General features: G+C 46.5%; 1 protein-coding gene across 3 annotated transcripts in view; it reads right to left on the bottom strand.

The window, feature by feature from the left end:
* The window catches only part of NCAPG2 (non-SMC condensin II complex subunit G2), a 54,147-nt gene extending 34,552 nt beyond the window's left edge, over positions 1-19,595 (bottom strand). Inside the window, exons 1-8 of one of the 3 annotated variants that reach the window (XM_037049521.1) lie at positions 19,507-19,595; positions 17,861-17,980; positions 13,958-14,146; positions 13,373-13,487; positions 11,094-11,248; positions 9,604-9,738; positions 6,471-6,565; positions 1,405-1,474 (exon numbers count right to left, since the gene is read on the bottom strand). In XM_037049521.1, coding sequence (XP_036905416.1) covers positions 1,405-1,474; positions 6,471-6,565; positions 9,604-9,738; positions 11,094-11,248; positions 13,373-13,487; positions 13,958-14,146; positions 17,861-17,938 — 837 coding nt within the window. In that variant the 5' untranslated portion in view covers positions 17,939-17,980; positions 19,507-19,595. Of the gene's footprint in view, positions 1-1,404; positions 1,475-6,470; positions 6,566-9,603; positions 9,739-11,093; positions 11,249-13,372; positions 13,488-13,957; positions 14,147-17,860; positions 17,981-19,219; positions 19,355-19,506 lie in introns of those variants that run through there. The other 2 variants (XM_037049520.1, XM_037049519.1) reach the window with 2 other exon arrangements.
* Between the last annotated feature and the right edge of the window lie 1,418 nt (positions 19,596-21,013).

The raw sequence follows: 21,013 nt of genomic DNA on the forward strand, positions 1-21,013 counted from the left end.
CTAATACTAAGCTCTTTGTCATTATCTTTGAAAATATTTCCTCACCTGAAGCCACTAACAAATCCCAGCAACACCACACGTGGGAACCACACACGGCCAGACATGTGCTGAACTATGAGATCGGCGGCACCACCTAGCAGGTGTCCGTGCCACAGGCTGAGCCTTCAGAGCCAACAACCAGAATGTGGGCACTACAGAACACGGATGACGAAGAGACCGTGAGCTGGTTTCTTCAACACACCGATGGCGTAGGATTACAAATGAAAAGGGGGCGGGATGGATGCTCTCAGAGGCTTGCTGGGCCCCAATTCCAAAAAAAAAAAAAAAAACCCCCCACCAATAAGAAGACATTTTTGAAACAAAGTCGAGAAATGTAAACATGGCTTCACTATTTTTTAAAAAGCCCCTCAGTTGTTAATGCTGCTGTGGATGATGCCAGTGCTGTGTGCCCATTGGGCAGCACACTGAGGACCAGGCCCTGGTGTGGTCTGTCTGCAGCCTGGGGGGCCCAGGAGGCAACGAGAGCTACAGCTCCTGGTGCTAATTTGGCACAGTTCTAGTCAAACAATTAAGTTCTTAATTATGAATTTCTATTTTTTAAACCACTACTGGAAAAAAGAGGGACAAGTTTCATTCAGCAATGAAACAATGTGAAAAATGCATGACGACGCCTTGATTTTGCCCTCCCCCCCCAAATTATCACCATAAATCTATTCTAGAAGTTGATAGAAGTAAACAGTTCCCCTAGAAGCAGATGTCAGTGATAAACCCTGGTAACATAAACCAAGCATAATTGGGGGAGGAGAGGAGGACAGAAACCAACTCCAAATCCCAGGCACCCTCCGTCAGCCCGCCACTGTGCCCCTCCCACCAACTCAGGGCCCGCTCCCCGGCCCCTTTCTGACTTAAAGTAAAATTTTACTATCAGTGGAGAAGAAAACACACCTGAGAACCTAGGATAAGAAAAATTTAAGGAATATAAACATTTTCTTTTGATTTTTTCCAGAAGAATTTTTGCATATATAATTGTAATCGTGAATTATATAGCCATATCTTCACAGTATAGATATTATACTGTCATTAAAGGTTAACCATGTTCAAATTTAGTATCTTTAAATTCTTGAAAACGATGTCACCCAAAGACATGACCCGAGTTCCCTGGGCAGCACTGTCGAACAGAGACAGGCGAGTCACAAATGTTAGTCTAAGTTTTTGAGTGGCCACATGAAAAACAGAAGAGAAGCAGGTATAATTATTTTAATAATATGCTTTGTTTAACCCACTATATCCAAAACACTGTCAATAGGGACAGAGAGCCTCTGCACAGGTTTTGAATACCTATTCCAGGACTACTTAGAAGAATATAATAAAAGTAAGTATTAACATTTAATAAAATGCAAATACCTCCAGTATTTTCCCAGAAGCCTTTCTCCAAGCTCTGAAATAAACTTCTGCAATGTGCACCATCAGAGATCTATTTAAAAAAATTTTAAATTTAATACAGAGAATTATACTTTTTACATGCAGCATTTCGGGCACTCTCCTGTCCCAGGGAAGAAGAGCCTCAGCTGAGGGCAGCGCTCTGCACACTACCTGCAGAAGTTCGTCAGCGGCCTACAGCAGTGGGGAGTAGAAGGAGAAAGTTTTGAGAATTGGATTACCAAACCATTTTCTTCTTTCCCAGGCAAGGCTTCCCCAGAACTTCACTATTTTCTGTGAACTGTGAGAACATAAGCCTAGAACCAAATTCTTACAGTGAAAAACGTTTTAAAACTTTGTAGGCTACTAATTCCCTAAACTAGCAGAGCTGCCTTTAGAATCATAGTTAGGACTTGACTGGTTCAGCCCAAACACCCTGCAAACCACGAAGCAGGATGCACTGCAGCCAGAGACTCGGGACAAACCCCCACTCAGCTCCAACACGGCTGCTGTGGAGGAAAATTTAGCAACAAGCCCAGCTGTGGAGTCTAAGAATTCCATCTTAAAATGCAGACTAAGAGCGCGGCCCCAGAGCAGATTCAGCACTGGCCCTGGAGCCAGCAGACAGCAAACCTGTGCCTTAGCGCTCGGCTCTGGGTGGGCTCCGGGGCTGGTGTGCATCTCTGCATGCTCCCCTGCAGGGCTCTTCCCACCACGTGACGCGGCTCAGTGCACAGCAAATGGGAAGCAAACATGACATTCAAATGGTAGCAGATGCGCTAGTGAGACAGGCTTCACTATGACTGAGGCTCCCATTTAACTGGTGAATGATTCAACTATTCAAAAAACTACCACAGGACTTCCGCCAAGATGGAGGCGTAGGTGGAAACACTGTGCCTTCTCCCACAACCAAGTTTGAATATAACAAAGGTTTAGTAAACAAAGACGCAGCCAAAGAACAGAAAATTGAACTATACGGAAGTCTGACAACAACGAACCGTTCAACCTGACCGGTAAGAGGGGAGGAACCAGCAGCGGAGCAGGGTTGGGCAGGAAAGATCCCCTGAACCAGGCGCGCAGGCAGCCGGGGTAGCAGCACAGACCCAGTGAGGGTGCGGGGCAGGCTGGCCTCGGTCACACATTCTCGAGTAGATAAACCAGCAGAGGAGTGAGCAGTGAAACAGACTGCGCGCAGCCCTCAGTGGGCGAACCCAGTGAGTGCGCGAAGTGGCGGGCTGAACCCAGTCGCGCATTTGGGCGCAGTGGGATGACCAAGTGGCCCCGGCAGCGGGAAGCAGCGGAAGGGACCACCATTGCCCCTCTTGGACCCCGCCCCCCCCCACATACAGCATCATAACCCAGTGACATGGGTTACCCTGCCCTGGTGAACACCTAGGGCTCCGTCCCTCATACATAACAGACACAAAAAGTCCAAAATATGGCTCAAGAAGAACTCAAAGCCCCAGAGCTGATAACTCCAAGCAAAAAAGAGATAGCGAACCTCTCAGATGCACAGTTCAAAACACTGGTGATCAGGATGCTCACAGAACTGGTTGATTTTAATCGCAAATTAGATGAAAAAATGAAGGCTAAACTAATTGAAATGAAGGGAAATGCACAGGAAACCAATAGCGATGGAAAGGAAACTGGGACTCAAATCAACGGAGTGGACCAGAAGGAAGAATGAAACATCCAACCAGAAAAGAATGAAGAAACAAGAATTCAAAAAAATGAGGAGAGGCTTAGGAACCTCCAGGACATCTTTAAACGTTCCAACATCTGGATTATAGGGGTACCAGAAGGGGAAAAGAAATAGCCATGAGTGGAAAACATATTTGAACAAATAATAAAGGAGAACTTCCCCAGTCTGGCAAAGGAAATAGACCTCCAGGAAGTCCAGGAAACTCAGAGAGTCCCAAAGAAGTTGGACCCAAGAAGAACACACCAAGGCACATCATAATTACATTAGCCAAGATTAAAATTAAGGAGAGAATCCTAGAAGCAGCAAGAGATAAGGAGACAGTCACCTACAAAGGAGTTCCCATCAGACTGTCAGCGGATTTCTCAAAAGACACCTTACAGGCAAGAAGGGGCTGGAAAGAAGTATTCCAAGTCATGAAATCCAAAGACCTACAGCCAAGATTGCTCTATCCAGCAAAGCTTTCATTTAGAATAGAGGGACAGATAAAGTGCTTCTCAGATAAGATCAAATTCAAGGAGTTCATCATCACCAAGCCCTTATTATAGGAAATGCTAAAGGGAGTTATCTAAGAAAAAGAAGATGAAAAATATGAACAGTGAAAGGACAGCAAACTCACAGTTATTAACAACCACACCTAAAACAAAAGCAAACCAAGAGGACAGCTAGATCAGGAGTGGAACCATAGAAATGAAGAACACATGGAGGGTTAGCAACAGGGGAGTGGGAGGAGGAGAAGGGGGGAGAAGGTACAGAAAATAGCATAGACAGTAGGTAGAAAATGGATAGGGGGGGAAGGCAAGAATAGTAGGGGAAATACAGAATCGAAAGAACTTGAGACACGTGGTCATAAACTAAAGGGGGGAATGGTGGGGGAGGGGGTGTTCAGGGTGGAGGGGAATGAAGGGGGGGAATAGAACAAGTGTAATGGTATAATCAATAAAATATATTTAAAACAAAAACAAAAAACTACCACAAATCAACACCTCAATCTTAATGCCATTACTGAAAAAGAATAATTTCCTATACAGGGAAAAAAAAATCCAGTTACAAAACAGACCATAATAAATAAGAGGTAATTTCTAAAGCTTCTGAAAGATCAATACAACTTTTAAAAGTCAGGTCGAACAGAATCTTTCAAAGCCAGGTTAAGATAGTACAAAATATTAGATGTAATACTTATTCCTATTACTTGCAGATGACAAGACAGTATACATACAAAACCCTATAGGCTCCACTAGAAAACTACTTGACTCAATAAATGAAGCTACTTGGCAAAGTAGCAAGACACAAAGTCAGTATTCAGAAATCAGTGGAATTTTTATACACCAATAATGAGCTACCAGAAAGAGAAAGTAGAAAAAAATCCCATTTACTGTTGCAACAACAACAACAAAACAACAAATAATACTAATACTAATATTACTACTAATAATAAAGTACTCAGGAATACAGTTAAACAGGGAGGTAAAAGGCTTGTATTCAGAAAACCAAAGGACACTGAAGAAAGAAACTGAGGAAGACACAAATAGAAACATATACCATGTTGACAGACTGGAAAAATTAACATCATTAACATGACCATACCGTCTAAAGCAATCTAGAGATTCAATGCAATCTCTATTAAAACACCAATGGCATATTTCGCAGATCTAGAACAAATATTTCAAAATTTTATATGGAACAAAACAAGACAGATAGCCTCAATAATCATGAGAAAGAAGAACCAAGTAGGAGGGATCACAGTACCTGATATCAAACTGTATTACGAGGCCACTGTAATCGAAACAGCCTGGTACTGGCATAAGAACAGACACAATGGACCAATGGAACAGAACAGAGAGCCCAGAAATAAACCCACACCTTTAGGGTCAATTAATATTTGACAAAGGGGGCATAAGCATACAGTGGAGTAAAGATGGCCTTTTCAATAGTTGGTGTTGGCAGAACTAGACTGGTACATGCAAAAAAAATAAAAATAGACCACCAACTTACACCCTACACAAAAATAAACACAAGATGGATAAAACACTGAAATATAAGTCATGACACTATAAAAAATCCTGAAGGAAAACACAGGCAGTAAAATTTCAGATCATAGCAATATTTTTGCAGATGCATCTCCTAGGGCAGGAAAAATAAACAAATGGAACTACATCAAAATAAGAAACTTCTGCACAGCTAAAGATAACATCACCAAAATGAAAAGGGAACCCACTGTATGGGACAGCATATTTGCCAATGACTAATCAGACAAGGAGGACACACAGAGGCCCAGAGACGTATGAAAGGACGCTCAGCATCACTAGCCATCAGAGAGATGCAAATTAAAACTGCAAGGAGATATCACCTCACACTGGTGAGACTGGCCATCAAAAACAAATCAACAAATCCTGGTGAGGTTGTAGAGAAAAGGGCACCCCAGTGCACTGTTGGTGGGAATGCAGACTGGTGCAGCCACTGTGGAAACAAGTATGGAGTTACCTCAAAAAACTAAAGATGGAACTGCCTTATGACCCAGTGATTTCACTGCTGGGAATATATCCACAGAAACCTAAAACACTAATTTAAAAGAACCTAAGCACACAATGTTCATAGCAGCGTTATTTACAATAGCTAAGTGCTGGATACAGCCTAAGTGCCCATCAGTAGATGAGTGGATTAAAAAATGGTGGTAAAGCCCTGGCTGGAGTGGCTCAGTGGACTGAGCACCAGCCTATGAACTGAGAGGTCGCTGGTTTGGTTCCCAGTCAGGGCACAGGCCTGGGTTGCTGGCCAGGTCCCCAACTAGGGGCATGTGAGAGGCAATGGATCCATGTTTTTTCTCACATAACAATGTTTCTCTAGGGAGAAACATCTCTTTCTGTCTCCTTTCCCCTCTCTCTAAAAATAATTAAATAAATACTTTTTAAAGATTATGGTACATTTACACAATGCAATACTACACAGCAGAAAGAAAGGAGCTCCTACCCTTCAATACAGCATGGATGGAACTGGAGAACACTATAGTAAGCGAGATAAGCCAGTTGATGAAAGACAAATACCATATGATCTCACTTATAAGAGGAATCTAATGAACAAAATAAACTAACAAGCAAAATAGAATCAGGCACAGAAACAAGGGACAGACTGACAGCCATGAGAATGGGAGGGGAGAGGATGGGGCTGGTTGAAGGAAGGGGAAGGGACTAGACAGAGAACATACACATACACGTACAAGACATGGACAACAGTGTGGGGACTGACCGAGAGAAGAGGGCGGCTGGGGGCGGGGGTAAAGGGGGAAAATAAAACAACTGTAATAGCCTAAACAATAAAAAAAACTTTTTAATCCTAAAAAAAAATTACTTACTTCTGTAATCGTTGTAACTGGTTTTTAATGGTCCCATGGATGATTTTAATAAAATTTGTATTCCAATTAAAGAGAGAACTAAGAAATCTTCTTCCCTATAAATTAAGAAAACAGGATACAATGGTAAAATTGAAAACAAATAGAAAGTTCCCAAGAAGCAAGCAAGCGATCTTTGAATGCTAGAGGGCAAAGGAAGTCCACTTGGAATCTGCAGAGGGTCACTGAGCTGGGAAAGTGGTGCCTTCCAGCGGGGACGGCAGGGAGGCCTCGCAGGGACAGCGGGTTAGCAGGGCAAGGGTGGGGGATAGCAGACATGCTGAGCTTCCTCCTCCCTAGACCACAAGCAGCAGCCATACTGCCCTACAGGTAAGCGAACCAGTCCATACACCTGGCTTCCATCTGGCTGTCACGATGTCTACATAACTTAAGATAGAAAAAGCTCGCATCTCATGTTTTAAGGTGGGAATGGAATAAAACTTCATTCATTTCATCTTTAATAAACAAGAAAACTGAGGACTTGCAAAGTTAAGAGGCTAAGTAGTTGCCAAGCTAGAATTCTCAAATGTATACAGGCCCCGAGTACCAATGGCGCACCCACTCCAGGCAATGCTAACTTGTGTGCACGTTACTGGATTGCCATGAGCCTCGAAAGCAAGCACATCCGCCCCTGCAGAAGGCATAAGCACACCTACCGAGACTGGCCCTGGGAACAGCAGCTCTTCACTGCTTCCCCATATGCACTGGCATGGAACGCCCTGAGATGCAACGTACTTCACACAAATGGCAGGACAGCCAAGAATGCAACAGGCCAGTTTTAAAGCATTAGCATTTATTGGAAATATCCATAACTTGTTAGTAGAGTACAAGATATTTTTGTTTACCCAGAATGACGAAAAACTGACCTAAGCAAATCAATGATTGGTTAGAAAGTTTAGATATCTTCAATACAAAAGAGCACATCAGTTAAAAAGAGTTGTAACATTCACAGGTGTATATTCGTGTCTGTGCCACATACTCACGCACACACACGTAGTAATCCATCAACTGCTACGTACAAGCCAGTAGAAATAAGGTTTATGTGTCTGAACCCACTCCCTACCTCTCTCCTCTCCCCAAATTTCCTAACAGTCCTGGAGATTGAGGCACAGGCCACATGCTCAGTGTCCTTTCAAAGGATGACATGTGACAATAGCAAAAAGCCCAGCCAGAGCCTTTCCTGTGAGCTTGGTGCCTGCTGGACACTATGTATAGGTCCTCCAGCATCACATCACGGCAGCTGTCCCCACTTTACAGGAAGAAACACTGAGGCTCAAAGTGGTCTCATCAAGGCCAGCCCTCAAGAAGCACACAGACAAGGATGTGAACACAGCCCTGAGCCCAAAGATGAAGGTCTTGGTCAGTATAGTCAAGACTGGTGCAGGGCCCTTGCCCCTGGCCAGCTGGGATGTGCACTACAGTGAGGGGCAAACCACTGACCAGCCATGAGGCCTCGAGCAGCTTCTCCAGGTAGGAGCTTCTGAACCGGAGCTCCTCCTCCTCCCCCTCCTCCCGCCGTGTGAGCCTACCAGGCCAAGAGCGTCCCACACAAAGGCTGTATTCTGCACACAAGCACTCATCTTCGCACCCCAGCGTGGAAACCCAGTCCAGGTACGACAAACAGCTCCAGAAAGACCCAAGACAACAACACTTCAGCATCATCCCGGAATTATGAAAACCACTCTAATATTTAACTCTTTGGTAGCCACATCAATAAAAGTGAAAAGGGCCTGGCTGGTGTAGCTCAGTCGATTGAGTGTGGGCCTACGAACCAAAGGATCGTGGTTCGATTCTCAGTCAGGGCACATGCCTGGGTCGCAGGCCAATTTCCAGAGGGGTGCATGAGAGGCAACCATACATTGATATTTCTCTCCCTCTCTCCTTCCCTTCCCCTCTAAAGACAAATAAATAAAATCTTTTTTAAAAAGTGAAAGGGAATAAATTAACTTTAATATATTTATGTAAGCCAATATATCCAGAATACTATCACTTAAATATATACTAAACATTATTAATGAAACATTTTGCATTCTTTTTTTCATACTGTTATTTTAAGATTGAGAAAGAATGTGTGGTTTTGTAAAACTTCACCTTGCAATTTCTGAGGACCTTAATTATTTTTTCCTCTAAATTGAAACCCAAACCCAAAGAAGCTGTCATCTCTGAGCCTTTTCTGTGTCCCTATCCAACAATGTTGTCTAGACAAGTGACTTAACCAGCTGGGAGGGGCAGAGCTAAATAGCAATGCCAGCAGGCCCTGCCCCTCCCCGTTTCCTCCTGCCCCAGAGGTTCAGGCTGGAGCCCCAGAGCAGTGGTGAACCAAGCCTGGTCAGGCAGAAGAGCAGATGGGCCCCCCCAGCTGTTCAGCACAGGCACACATGGCCACACAGCTGTGGCCTTTCATCCGGGAACCCATAGGGCAGGAAAAGCCAGCATGTCACACAAACATTTCAATCAGAGCTTTCCGCACAAGCCCACTCCTCTGTCACGGAGGCTGAGTCTCTCCCACCCACCCCTTAAAAACACCACTCTAAAATGACATCTGGGATTTGCGTCAGAAATCTGAGAGTGAGATGGGAGACAGGAAGAGAGAGGAAACCAGAGTGGCCATGTTGGTATAATTTACACTAAGTTTCGAATTCCTGTGTCTTTTATGCTTAAGGCCACGGTACAACTGTCCACACTTCACATGCTCAGCAGCTGAGGACAGAGCCTCTCTCTGCAGAAGAAGGAAATCCAGGGCACTGTGTGCAGACAGTTTTGAGTGTACGCCCACTAACCTAGAGTTAAGGCAGAGGGTCTGACCTCATCCACAGGGAAGTGCCTCCTCAACCTTATTTTTAATCGTTCTTCGTTGAAAGTGCAATCACAGTGCCCCCAGGATTGACCCAACCCTCTACCACCATCAGATTGAATGGTGAAATAAGCAACGACTTGTAAAATGCTGCCTTAGTACTGCCATGCAGTGAAAACATCGTGCAATAAACGTAACAGCCCTCAACAGCTAAGCACAGCACGAAGAGCAAGCACATGAACTTAGAGGAAACGTCCATTAAAAAGCAGTTCACTAACAGACAAAAAAGAAAACCCTATTTACCTCTTCCTTCTTGATATAATGAACACTTATGAAGCACTCCAGCAGCATGTTCTTAATTTCTCTACTTTCCTCCAACTCATAATCAAAGCAATATAAAGCTTGATGAATATGCCAAAGCCGACTTATGTCTGCACCCTAGGGATGGGGAAAAAATGTTAGTTTTTTATAAATAGTAAGGTCACATTTCAAATTAACCATATTTTATATCATAAACAATGATAATTCTAGTCAAGAGAAAACAGACTTAAAAATTTGCAAATGTCTCTGGCAACCCTAGAGAACCCTTTTTTAAAACAGGCAAAAGCAAACCGAGGCCTGGATGCCCAGGCTGCCGGCAGTTCCCGTGACCGGGAGGAGGACCGAGTCTGTACTGCCCAGCGCGCCGGCTGGGGCCCGTCAGACTACAGAGCAATGAAACGTGACTGGTAAGACCTCGGAACCAAATTTTTCACTTTCTACACTTTAAATTAAATTCAATAGCCCCACGTGGCCACTGGCTACTGCAGTGGACAGCACAGGTGCAGATTAGGAAGATGTGATTTAACAGCTAAACAAAAACCCTTGGAAAACAGATTTTAAAAAGACAAACCAGTGTGGCTTAAGGGTAAATTCTGACTTACACAAGGGCTTCCCACTCGCTCTTAGGGCAGCAGGAAACGTCAGAAAGCCAGGTGAGGGTCCTGCCACACAGCCAACCGCTCCTTGGACACCCACTCTGATGTAGAAGCGTGAGCAGGCCCAAGCTTTCTAGAAAGCTGTTGGCAATGTGCATCAAGGGCTTCAAGTTCAAACCCACTGACCAATGAAGTTCATTCCTAAAAGTCTTCCGCAAGGAAAGAAAGATATGAGGTGAGGACCATCAGAGAGAAGTTCCTCACTGCCCCTAAAATAACAATGGCCACCTTAGGTGTTGGAATTACGAATTTTATGTTCCTTATTGCCCTTTCTTCAATTGCCCAGTTTTCTGAGATGAACACAAGTATCTGTTGTTGTCTTGATTAGAGGGAAATATTCTTTTTTCTGGGTTTCTGAACCGCACACCAAAGACTGAAAGATGAGAAAAACCCAGCCTTCAAACACGCTGTCCATCAGTGCTCAGGCCTCAGTGCAATCTCAAACACCGCCCCCCCGCAATCTTGCCACCCCGGAGTGGCACTGTGTGGGCTGGAAGGCTCTGCCGGACAACTCCTGCCCTTTCTGTCCTCAGTGTACAGCCCAGCTGGTCCAGACCCAGCAAGGAGCCTGCCTCTGCAGGCCATCCCAGCCGCCTGTCTCAGGACTGCCACTTCCCTGCTGCCTGGAGCTCGCAAGAGAAGGTGAAGTGGAGTAGTCACCTTGAGACCGTCATGTGACACGAAGGAGGCCAGGGCCACAGATACAAGGAAGATGGGGAAGTCACAGGGATCAGACGACTCACAAGGACACGACTCCTAACCGGTGTGAAGTTGCTCACTCTCGAAGTCAAGTGCACAGTGAAGGAGCACACGTACCGTTCTTGTCTGGAGACTCTTCCGCAGCAGCAAGGCGAACGCGGTCTTCCCCATGTCCTCCTTGGCAGGCAGGCCCTTCTCCCACCACGTGACGCACAGACCCTGGATGGCGCGCTGCAGCCTTCGTTCAGACTCCGGCAGTGCGTACAAGATACCTGAGAGAGAGCCCGGTCACTACCTACATAAATCTTTGGCAATTTAAACATAAACTATTATTTCTTAGCAGATCTTTTTAAGTTGTGCTCTTTTTAAGACGAGCAATTTTCAACTGACTTGCTGCAAGCAGTTTTAAAACATGCAGTACCTGACTAGTCGGGGCACGGGCCTCTTGGCAGAGCCACCCATTACCTCCAGCAAACTTCAGATCTTTGTCAAGGAAAAGTGTCCTGACAGTTATTTTTAAGTTTACTGAACACCATTTTGTAATACAGAATCATATTATTAGCTCATTTCTTTCAAAAAGAAAAATAACTTCATGCATGTTGCTAGCAACAGATTTATTAGATTCCTCTCTAATTCTGAGTTGTCACTAATCTGATTTTCACATGTGATCATGAGCCATGCACACATCTTCTCACCAAGGTCACAGTATCTGGAGTTAGTGACCGGGCTAACTAGTTAGTTAGTTAGTTGCTGGTCAGGGACACCACCACTGGCTCAGGCTCAACAGTGTGGCCCAGCGACTCTCAACCTTGCTCACGTGTGGCACAGAAAGGAATCACTAAAGTTCTGCAGCACACCAAGGACATACTTTTGCCAATCTGACAAAAAAAGTTATAATTTGGTTCATTCACACCAGGAGGACTATTGGCATGTTGGCTGTTGTCATTTTTAATCTGATAATCTAAGACAAGAGGCCCGTGCCCCGACTAGTCAGGTACTGCATGTTTTAAAACTGCTTGCAGCGAGTCAGTTGAAAATTGCTCATCTAGAGCACGACTTAAAAAGATCTGCTAAGAAATAATAGTTTATGTTTAAATTGCTGAAGATTTATATACATTATCTATAGGATACGAATGATGGTGATTAAAAAATTGTTTTACTACTGTTATAAAAGCGGAATGGGAAGATAGAGTCCCAGAAACCCAAGCAAAGAAGCGGACGTTGAGGTCGTCCAAATGAAGGGCGACCACCTGACAACTCACAGCAGTGCCAGGTCAGGTCTGCTGACGGTGAAGCTGAGATAACTACCCCTGCGTGCGCTGGCCTTAAACTCTGACTCATCGGTGAAATACAGTAAAAGCAACTATTGCAATGAATACAAAAACTACAGTGCTTTTACTAACAGAAAATCTTAATTATTAAAATACTAACAATGCACCCATAATTATAAGCCATAGATAACTGAATGCCACTGTACTGAAGTAAAATTCCTGAATTCATGCAAAGTTGGGAGCTGCAATATCAGCAGTAATTATTTAACCAAACAGTTACCAGTTATGTGGAGAAGGTACAACCAGACTGGTGGTTAACACTCACAAAACCCTTGGGAGCCACTCGGAGACTGATGAGGGGTTAGCTCAGAGCAAGAACTCTGATCGCAGCAGTGCACCACACAGATACACAGACCTGAGCGATGCTGGGGGGCGCAGGCGGGGGATGGCCTTGTCGAGGGGATGTGCCACACAGAGCTCCTCAAGGCCATATGGTGGCAGCACAGGTACATGGGAGATTTTTCTTAAAGATCACTACTTTAAATTACTTCGATATCTATAACTTTACAAATTACTTTATAATCACACCTCCTCATTAATTCAGTCTAGTGTTCCTCCTAAAGTACGACCAGTCTCACAGTTTAGTTAAACCTTGAAGGTTTAGGGTAGGAAAACTCCAAGGGTCAATAATTATCCCTAAAGTCATGGTTATAACACATTTAAAGAAAAAAGTTCAATGTCACACACATTTGTTTAAATTTAAACTATCTGGCAGTAATCACCAGCTGAGAAATTTAGAATCAGACCATCTCCCCTTAACAAGCCCTTGCTGTTGGTCCGGTGGTCACGTGAGACTCCCCGAGATCCCTGCACACAGCGGCGGCCGGTTGCTCGGTGAGGTGCATCTGCACTACCTGAGATGCTGCCCTGCGGCTGGCATCAACGCAGCTACTCGAGACAGCCCCTGAAAGCTCACTCCCCGCTCCTCTTCTGGCCAAAGCAGTAGCACCTGACTGCACTACCGGGCCTCGGCACCACCGCCTCCCACACCGCCCCTGCTGCCTCGCAGAGAGAGTGGCCAGCGCCCGCCTTCTGCAGGTGCCACACTGCACTGGGTCAGCTTACCGTTTAATATAACAGCACACTCCAGTAAGGCCTCATAATTTTCACTTTCATTTATGACAGACACAGAAGCAAGAATCACAGATGTAATTGCATGGATTATTTCTAGGGTTCTTTTCTGTAAATTAAAAAAAAGTATGAGTGAATTAAGATCAATGTATAATTCAATTTTTAAAGAAACCGTACGTTACTGGATTTATGAAAATCAGGCCACACTTCTAGCTTATTCTAAACAGTGAGCTGCAGTTGAACACAAACAAGTCAGCTGCCCGAAACGCAGAGCACCAGAGACTGCCGCCACCAACTGCAGGTTACAACGGTAGAGTCACCAAAGGGTGCAACTGCACTAAACAAGTTTCGAATACACTTACTTCTTTTTTTTTTTAATTTATTTAACTTTTGTTCAAGTACAGTTTTCTTTCTTGTATTCCCAGCCCTGCACCCCCCCAGTGCTCCCCACCCCCCTCCCATCCGAATACACTTACTTCTAACTTTAAATTTTCCTTTACTTAAAACAACTATACACAATAAACAACTACCTTTTAACAAGAAAAGGGAAACGTTCTGTTTCCGAAAGACCCGCACTACCGTTTTTGAACCGTGGTCCGTTTCCATGCTGTCCCTGCCCTGGGCCGCGGGGGCCTGCCACCCCTCCACAGGGCTCTCCAACAGCACGTCTGTCAACAGCCCTCGGAGCCTCTGCCATAGCTCTTCCTTCTGCTTCCTTGACAGTTCATCCAGTAACTCGCTGAGGTTGAAAGGGTTGGAAGTATCTTCCTGTAAAATAAATAGCAAGCATTACATTTCAAACACAAAATATTAGTTCTACCCTGTTCATATGGCATGTGAATAAAGAAATATCCTTTTCCTTACAAAAAAAAATCTTCCTTTTCATCAACTTTTCAAAAGAAAAGTTTAACTGCTAACTTAGGTACAAGTTTAAGAGTTTGGTTATACTTTTCAAAACCCATCCCCACAAGGAAAAGTACAGGGTCACCAGGTAGAAAGTAGCAGGTCCCCCCTCCACTGACTCACCTTGAGCACCCTCATCTTTGGCATTTAAAATTGCACCCACTCAGCAAAACCCGCCCTCAAGCCAGCCACCCCCACCTCCGCCATCTGCAGGCCTGAGATCAGGCAGCAGAACCGTGCTGTCCGGCTGGCTGACTGCACTTTCAGTTTCTGGTCTCCAGCCACCTCGAGCCCTCCACACCCATCTTCCAGGCAGGCGTAAGCATCACTCTCTCCCACGAGCCAAGGAGCCTACTCCAGAGCTTCTCACTGCCCTTAAAATCGCCAATCCACCACCGCTTCTCGTCACTCTGAGCAGATGACCTCACCTCCTCTGGGACTTAGCAAATAGAGGCCATTATCCAAGCACAGAACATCCAGCTTAGAGGGACTCCCCGTAGCCAATCTGAGCACCAAAACAGTGACAGTAATGAACATGGGCCATGAACACAGGAAGACTCAATGGGGCCACACGGATAACATGCACATGCACACTTGCACACTAGATAACTAGTGCACCAGCACAGTAGACAGTCAATGGATACATACAGAAGAAATACAGGGTTGGGGAAAAAAAACACACAAGGTAACAGGGCCCCCACTGCATGCTCCCACCAAAACCCATAAGAATTTAATCAGATCATCAAACAAATGCAGACGGAAGGATATGCCTCAAAGCAGCTGCCCAATGTCATGAAAAACAAAGTGAGGGTGACAAACTCTGGGTTACAGAAAACCAACAGGTGATGACAACTGGATGCAACATGCAATACCGAATACGTGCTGCAGGTAACGGTGTGAAATTTCCTGAGTTTGAGGACTGCACTGTGATTATATGAGAGTAATTTGGTTCAAGGAAATGGTGCATGGAAATTTTTAGGGGTAATGAAACACAACATTTGTAACTGACCCTCAAATGATTCAAGAATATATAAATACAAAGAACCACAGAAGAATGTGGCCAAGGTGCACATGGGGCACTCTGGGTTCCTCTGCACGGTCCTCAGCTTCTCCTGCAGGGCTCCTTCTCCGCCCCAGAACCCATACCCCTCCTCTCGCTGAGTCCACACCTGAGCTGTCCAGGTGCACCCGGCCTCTGGTCTTTGTGTCCCCCAACCCCCCCACAGCCCCCTGAGATCTCTGGTCAAAACCACCTGTCACTCCCACCCTCCACCCTGCTTCACTGGAGCACCATCTGTCCTGTTCCTCTCCCTCCCCCCTTAGAGCATCAACTCCACTGGGGCAGAGGCTTTGCTCCGTGTGGACCAGACACCAGTCCACAAGCAGAGCGGGCGGAGGGAAGACACTCAAGGCACAGTGAGTAAATAAACTCCCCTCAGTCCTGAGCCCTCCTACTCTCCACACCGGGTCAGCTCTGCCCTGCTCCATCACTCTTGCTTTGAAACGTAAATTCATTCCACCTCAATCAATTCACAAGGGGATAATTCAAGCAAAAGGCAAATTTCTGGTTTGCTTGTGTGGGATTTAGTCACCAATTCAGAAAATTGCAGCTGTTGAGCAGAGCCACAAAATCACACAAAACACCCCCACCCCCTGGTCACCTGCCAGCTCCTGGGACCCCACGGGAGCTGCGAGCAACGCTGTCCTCCACTGCATGCTCCTGCCAGCTCCCACCATGATGACCTCCCTGTGCAGGCCTCTCTTCGCTGCGCACGTCCTCCCAGCCACTTTTATACTTTTCTTCTCTGTGCCTGCTCACACTCAGACTGTCTCTCTCTCTCTCTCACACTCACACACACACACAGGAGTCGGCGGGTGGGGTCCCAGGAAGCAGAGCCACCCATTACCTCCAGCAAACTTCAGATCTTTGTCAAGGAAAAGTGTCCTGCCGGTTATTTTTAAGTTTACTGAACATCGTTTTGTAATACAGAATCATATTAGCTCATTTCTTTTAAAAAGAAAAATAACTTCATGCATGTTGCTAGCAACAGATTTATTAGATTCCTCTCTAATTTTGAGTTGTCACTAATCTGATTTTCACATGTGATCATGAGCCATGTACACATCTTCTGACCAAGGTCACGGTATCTGGAGTTAGTGCCTGAGGCACTGGGGTTCCTCCAGGTCCTGTGCTTGGCTCCTTTTCCTTTATTCCACCACACATGCACCCCACACGCTCCCATGACTAACCTTCTGTTGGAGCTGGTGACACCCAAGTTTGTCTCTAGCCCAGACCTTGCCTGGGCTTCAGATATACCTGCCACCTACTTATGGGACATGTCCTGTGTACATTCCCCTGGTAGCCACTCCACACGTTCAAAATTGAGCCATCTCCTCCCCAAAATCTGCCCTCTGACCACACACAAGATTTCAAGACCTCGCTGAATGGCTCTACAGTTAGAAACCAGGGACCCTCCTGGGCCCTTACCTGGCCTGTGTCCCCCTCAATCCATGGTGCCAGCACACCCCATTGGCCAGCTCATTAGATACTCACACCTTCCCATTTCCATGTCCTAATTCCACCACCATTAGGGGGGCACGGCCTCTGCCCTGCTCTCGGTCTCTCGTGGACCTCTCTTCAATCTGTTTTCCACGTGCAGCCAAAGGGGTATTTCCAAAGGGCAGCTCTGATTTTTCTGTGTCTCTCCCTCTCTGCCCCACTCATTTTTTCTCCTTCTTTGTTCTCTTGCAGGCAAGGCATTGTCAGCTCAAAGGCCCCATGCCTCTCAGGATAAGTGAAGTCTCGACACCTTCACATAGTAAAGAAAGGCAGGGCTCAGCTCTTGCCCTCCTCCTCACACCGTACTTCTACACTCTACCCCTGCCAAACCTTCAGGCTCAAATGCAACATGACTTTGACATGCTGGCTTCTATGGACCTTCCAGAGCTTAGTTCCCACGGCCCTTGTGTGCAGATGGGAAGCAGTCCCTGCCCCGCCCTTGCCCCTTTCTCTGCTGTATGTCCATGTCTGGACCCACAACACTGCAAATAACCTGAGAAAAAAAGAAATGTCTTGTCTTCTTCAGTATGCCACCATGCATGCAGAAAATAGCAATAAATGTTTACTAAGTAAACAGAAGCACAGTGCACTACCTCGCTTAGCACCTTTACAGCATCTCTCTTAACAGAAAGCAGGAAAGGCAGTTTGTGAGTAGTTATCCATCAGCAGGTCTACATTCATAGTTTATTTTCTTAAAACTTGGTCCCTAAGGATTCATGGAGATGTTTCACTTATGAACATAATTTTAGAGAAATGTTTTACATTAACAGTCAAAAATCCCAACAAAGCTGCCCTGGCTGGTGTAGCTCAGTAGATTGAGTGCGGGCCTGCGAACAAAAGGATCGTGGTTCAATTCCCAGTCAGGGCACATGCCTGGGTTGCAGGCCAGTTCCCAGCAGGGGACAGGGACTCAGGAGAGGCAACCATACATAGATATTTCTCTCCTTCTCTTCCTCTCTAAAGATAAATAAATAAAATCTTTTTAAAAAATCAAAACAAAGCTAAACAATAAAACTTACATCAGATTGAATGAACTGCAAAAATTCTCCAATCAGGTCCTTAGACACCGCTTGAACAAATACTTCACGTCTTTCCATGACAGATGAAACTGTGTCTCCTCCGGCATTTAGTCTGTAACCCTAGTGGAAAACACAAGCACAGGAAACTTACATTTGCAAATGTATCTTCTCCTCCAAGATGTCATTTGGTGCTAACATCCAAAACTGCAAACAAATCCCTCTACCACTTACAGTGGACAGTTTCTAACAGTATTCTGACACAAAACAAGTTATACATAGAAAAGAACTGTCTTGTTTTCATAGTATCAACGTGACACTGCTTTATACTACCAGCTGTTAATGAAACTGTCTGTGAAGGAGCAGGGTGCCCCTCAGACCCTCCCCAGTTCTCTGCAGGTCAGCACCTACAAGGCAGGCTGCTTGTGGCGAGGCCTGAAGACCACTGACAACCCCGCTTGTTTTCCACTGTGGCACTGGGTCGCCCGGGAGCTCGTTAGCAGGAGCACAGGCCTGCCCAAACAGCGCGCAGCTCCCACCGGAGGGAGTCGGCCAGGAGGCCTGGGGCTGAGCCACCTCCCGTTTCCAGGGACACCACCTGCGCTAGTGGGGCCCCAGGTGAAAGCCCACCCCCCCAGGGACAAAGTCAGAAAAAGAGGGTGGGACATGCAGGGTTGGGTTTTCCGTTGTTCGCGTGGAAAAAGGCAGGTAAGTTATGATTATCAGAGCAGCTTTAGTAACTGCAAAGAAGGCCACAGTGGCGCCATAAGCCTACTTTCATGCGACTCCTATATGCAACAGGACTCCTTCCTTAAAAGATGTATTAAATGAAAACCTGTTCCGTCGCAAGCAGAGCAATATGGAAAATCACTGGTACCAAAGGCAACAATCAGGGGGACAAGGAACCGCGTCAAACACTGCGACCCAGATCTGAGGGTCTAGATCGCACCAACAAGAGGAGAAAGTAACCTCCCCACGGAGACACCAGCGAGGTCGGGGCCGCAGCGAACTTCCTCCAGCCGAGCAAAGGAGGCGCCCGCGGCCGATGACTAACAGCGGCTGACACCAGCTCACCGCTTGGAAAACAACCTGCCAAAAGATGCGACCAAGCACGGGGAATCGCGCCTCCACTGGCGGGTCCTTCTCGGAGAGCGCGCGGCCCCCGTCCCGGCCGGGGCCCTGCTCCGCCCGCGCGGTGACAGGGGAGCGCCTGGCCCTCAGCCGCCGCCCCCGCGAGCGGCCCCGCGGCGCTGGTCTCTCCGTGCGGGGACCTGGGCGGCTCCCCAGGGCTCCCCGTCCCCCACGCGACGTCGGGCACCACCTGCGGGCGGCGCCCCAGCCTCCCGGGAACAGAGAGCCCACCTCGGCAAACCGTTCCACCTCAGGACGGAGATGCCTGACAGCGGGTTCCCCCGAGCACAAAGCGGGGCTGATTCTCTCCGGGACGGTCCCGGGGGAAGACTAGGGCGTCGCGCGCCCAGGCACTTGTGCCCAACTCCGTCTCGCCTCCTCAGAGACGCCGGCCGGGCCCAGGGTTCGGACGCGGCCCACGCCGGGCGTGCGGTGTCGGACGCTCGACCCGCCCCACCCACGCCGTTGCCCGGGTCCTGGTCCCGAGCCCTTGGCGGCCCAGCACACCCGGAGCTCACCTCGTCCTCGGGAACCGCCGTTTCCCGCGCTCGGACCAGATTCAAAACCGCCCGCCCGCGCGCGCGACGCGCTCCTCTCGCCCGCGCGTCACAAGGCGTTGCTCTCGCGAGAGGCGGGCGCACCTGGGTGGTGCCAGCCAAGAGCACACACCTCCAGTCGCGCCTGGCCACGCCCATGAGCTCCGCCCCACACACCCAGCTCCGCCCAAAGACTCCGCCCCCGCCGGGCCCCACCCCGTGCCGGGTCTCCGCCCACAACGCCGTCTCAGCCGCAGGCTTCGGCTCCGCCTTTTTCGTGCTAGCTAGAATTCTGGCGTTTTTACCCTGATATCAAAATTCGTTTTTTTTTAAAGATTGTATTTATTTATCTTTAGAGAGGAAGGGAAGGAGAGAAGGAGAGAAATATCAGTGTATGGTTGCCTCTCGTGAGTCCCCCGCTGGGAATTGGCCTGCAACCCAGGCATGTGCCCTGACTGGGAATTGAGCCCTGATCCTGTGGTTCGAAGGCCCATGCTCAATCCACTGAGCTACACCAGCCAGGGCTCAAAATTACTTTTACCGTTGGCTTAAACGGATGCAGTTTTTGACATAAAGGGACTGCATACAAACATGGACTTCAAATAAAATTGTGACGTCCCGCTATATATATGCAATGCAATCTGAGTACTCCCACAAGGGGGCACCCGTGTCTCCCTCTGAATCTACTCCTCATGTGGTGTGTTTTTGCCGTGGTCTCCAGCAAAATATTATATATAAAAATTGATGTTTTAGAATTCTGTGACCATAATGCTGTATATTTGACAACTTTCACATGTGTCAGGGATAAAAAATCAAAACCATATAAATTGTAAGTACTGATTAAATTTGAAACTAAAAATTTTTTGAAGCACACTTCTTAATGCTATGCTTAAGACTTTTAAAAATCAATTTGTTTCCCAGGATGAATATTCTGATTTTTCATGTTTATAGATGTAAATACAGAGAAAATCTGTTCACATAAATAACGGCACAGAAAATAAATTAATAGCAACATCACACAATTCCTTAAACATATTTTAGTAAAATACCAAAAACCACACACTATCATTAATTTCCATGAATTCCATTTGTATCAGCCAATAACTTGATTGGGCTTTCCTTCACTTTTTGTTGAAAGCAAAAACTTGGAAACAATCTGAATTTCACAGATTTTTCTTATCCAGTCACTTGAAATCATTCACTTTGTCAGATTCCAGGAAGTTTACCAAGACCTTACCCAGATATATTAAGTTGCTATTAACTATATCAGTTACTTTTTCATTTCAAGGCACTTTTGTCGATACATTTTTAAAAGACTTTTATTTATTTTTAGAGAGACGGGGAGGGAGGGAGGGAAACATGGATGTGAGAAATGCCAGTCGGCCACCTCTCACACGTACCAGTCCTGTTGGGGACCTACCCCATGACCCAGGCACGTGCCCTGACCAGGAATGGAACCTGTGACCCTCCTCCTTCACCTCTCTCCCCT

Source organism: Sturnira hondurensis, unplaced genomic scaffold, assembly GCF_014824575.4.
Source record: "Sturnira hondurensis isolate 20B ecotype Veracruz unplaced genomic scaffold, ASM1482457v3 Scaffold0006496, whole genome shotgun sequence".
In the NCBI taxonomy this organism is placed as follows: Eukaryota; Metazoa; Chordata; class Mammalia; order Chiroptera; family Phyllostomidae; genus Sturnira; species Sturnira hondurensis.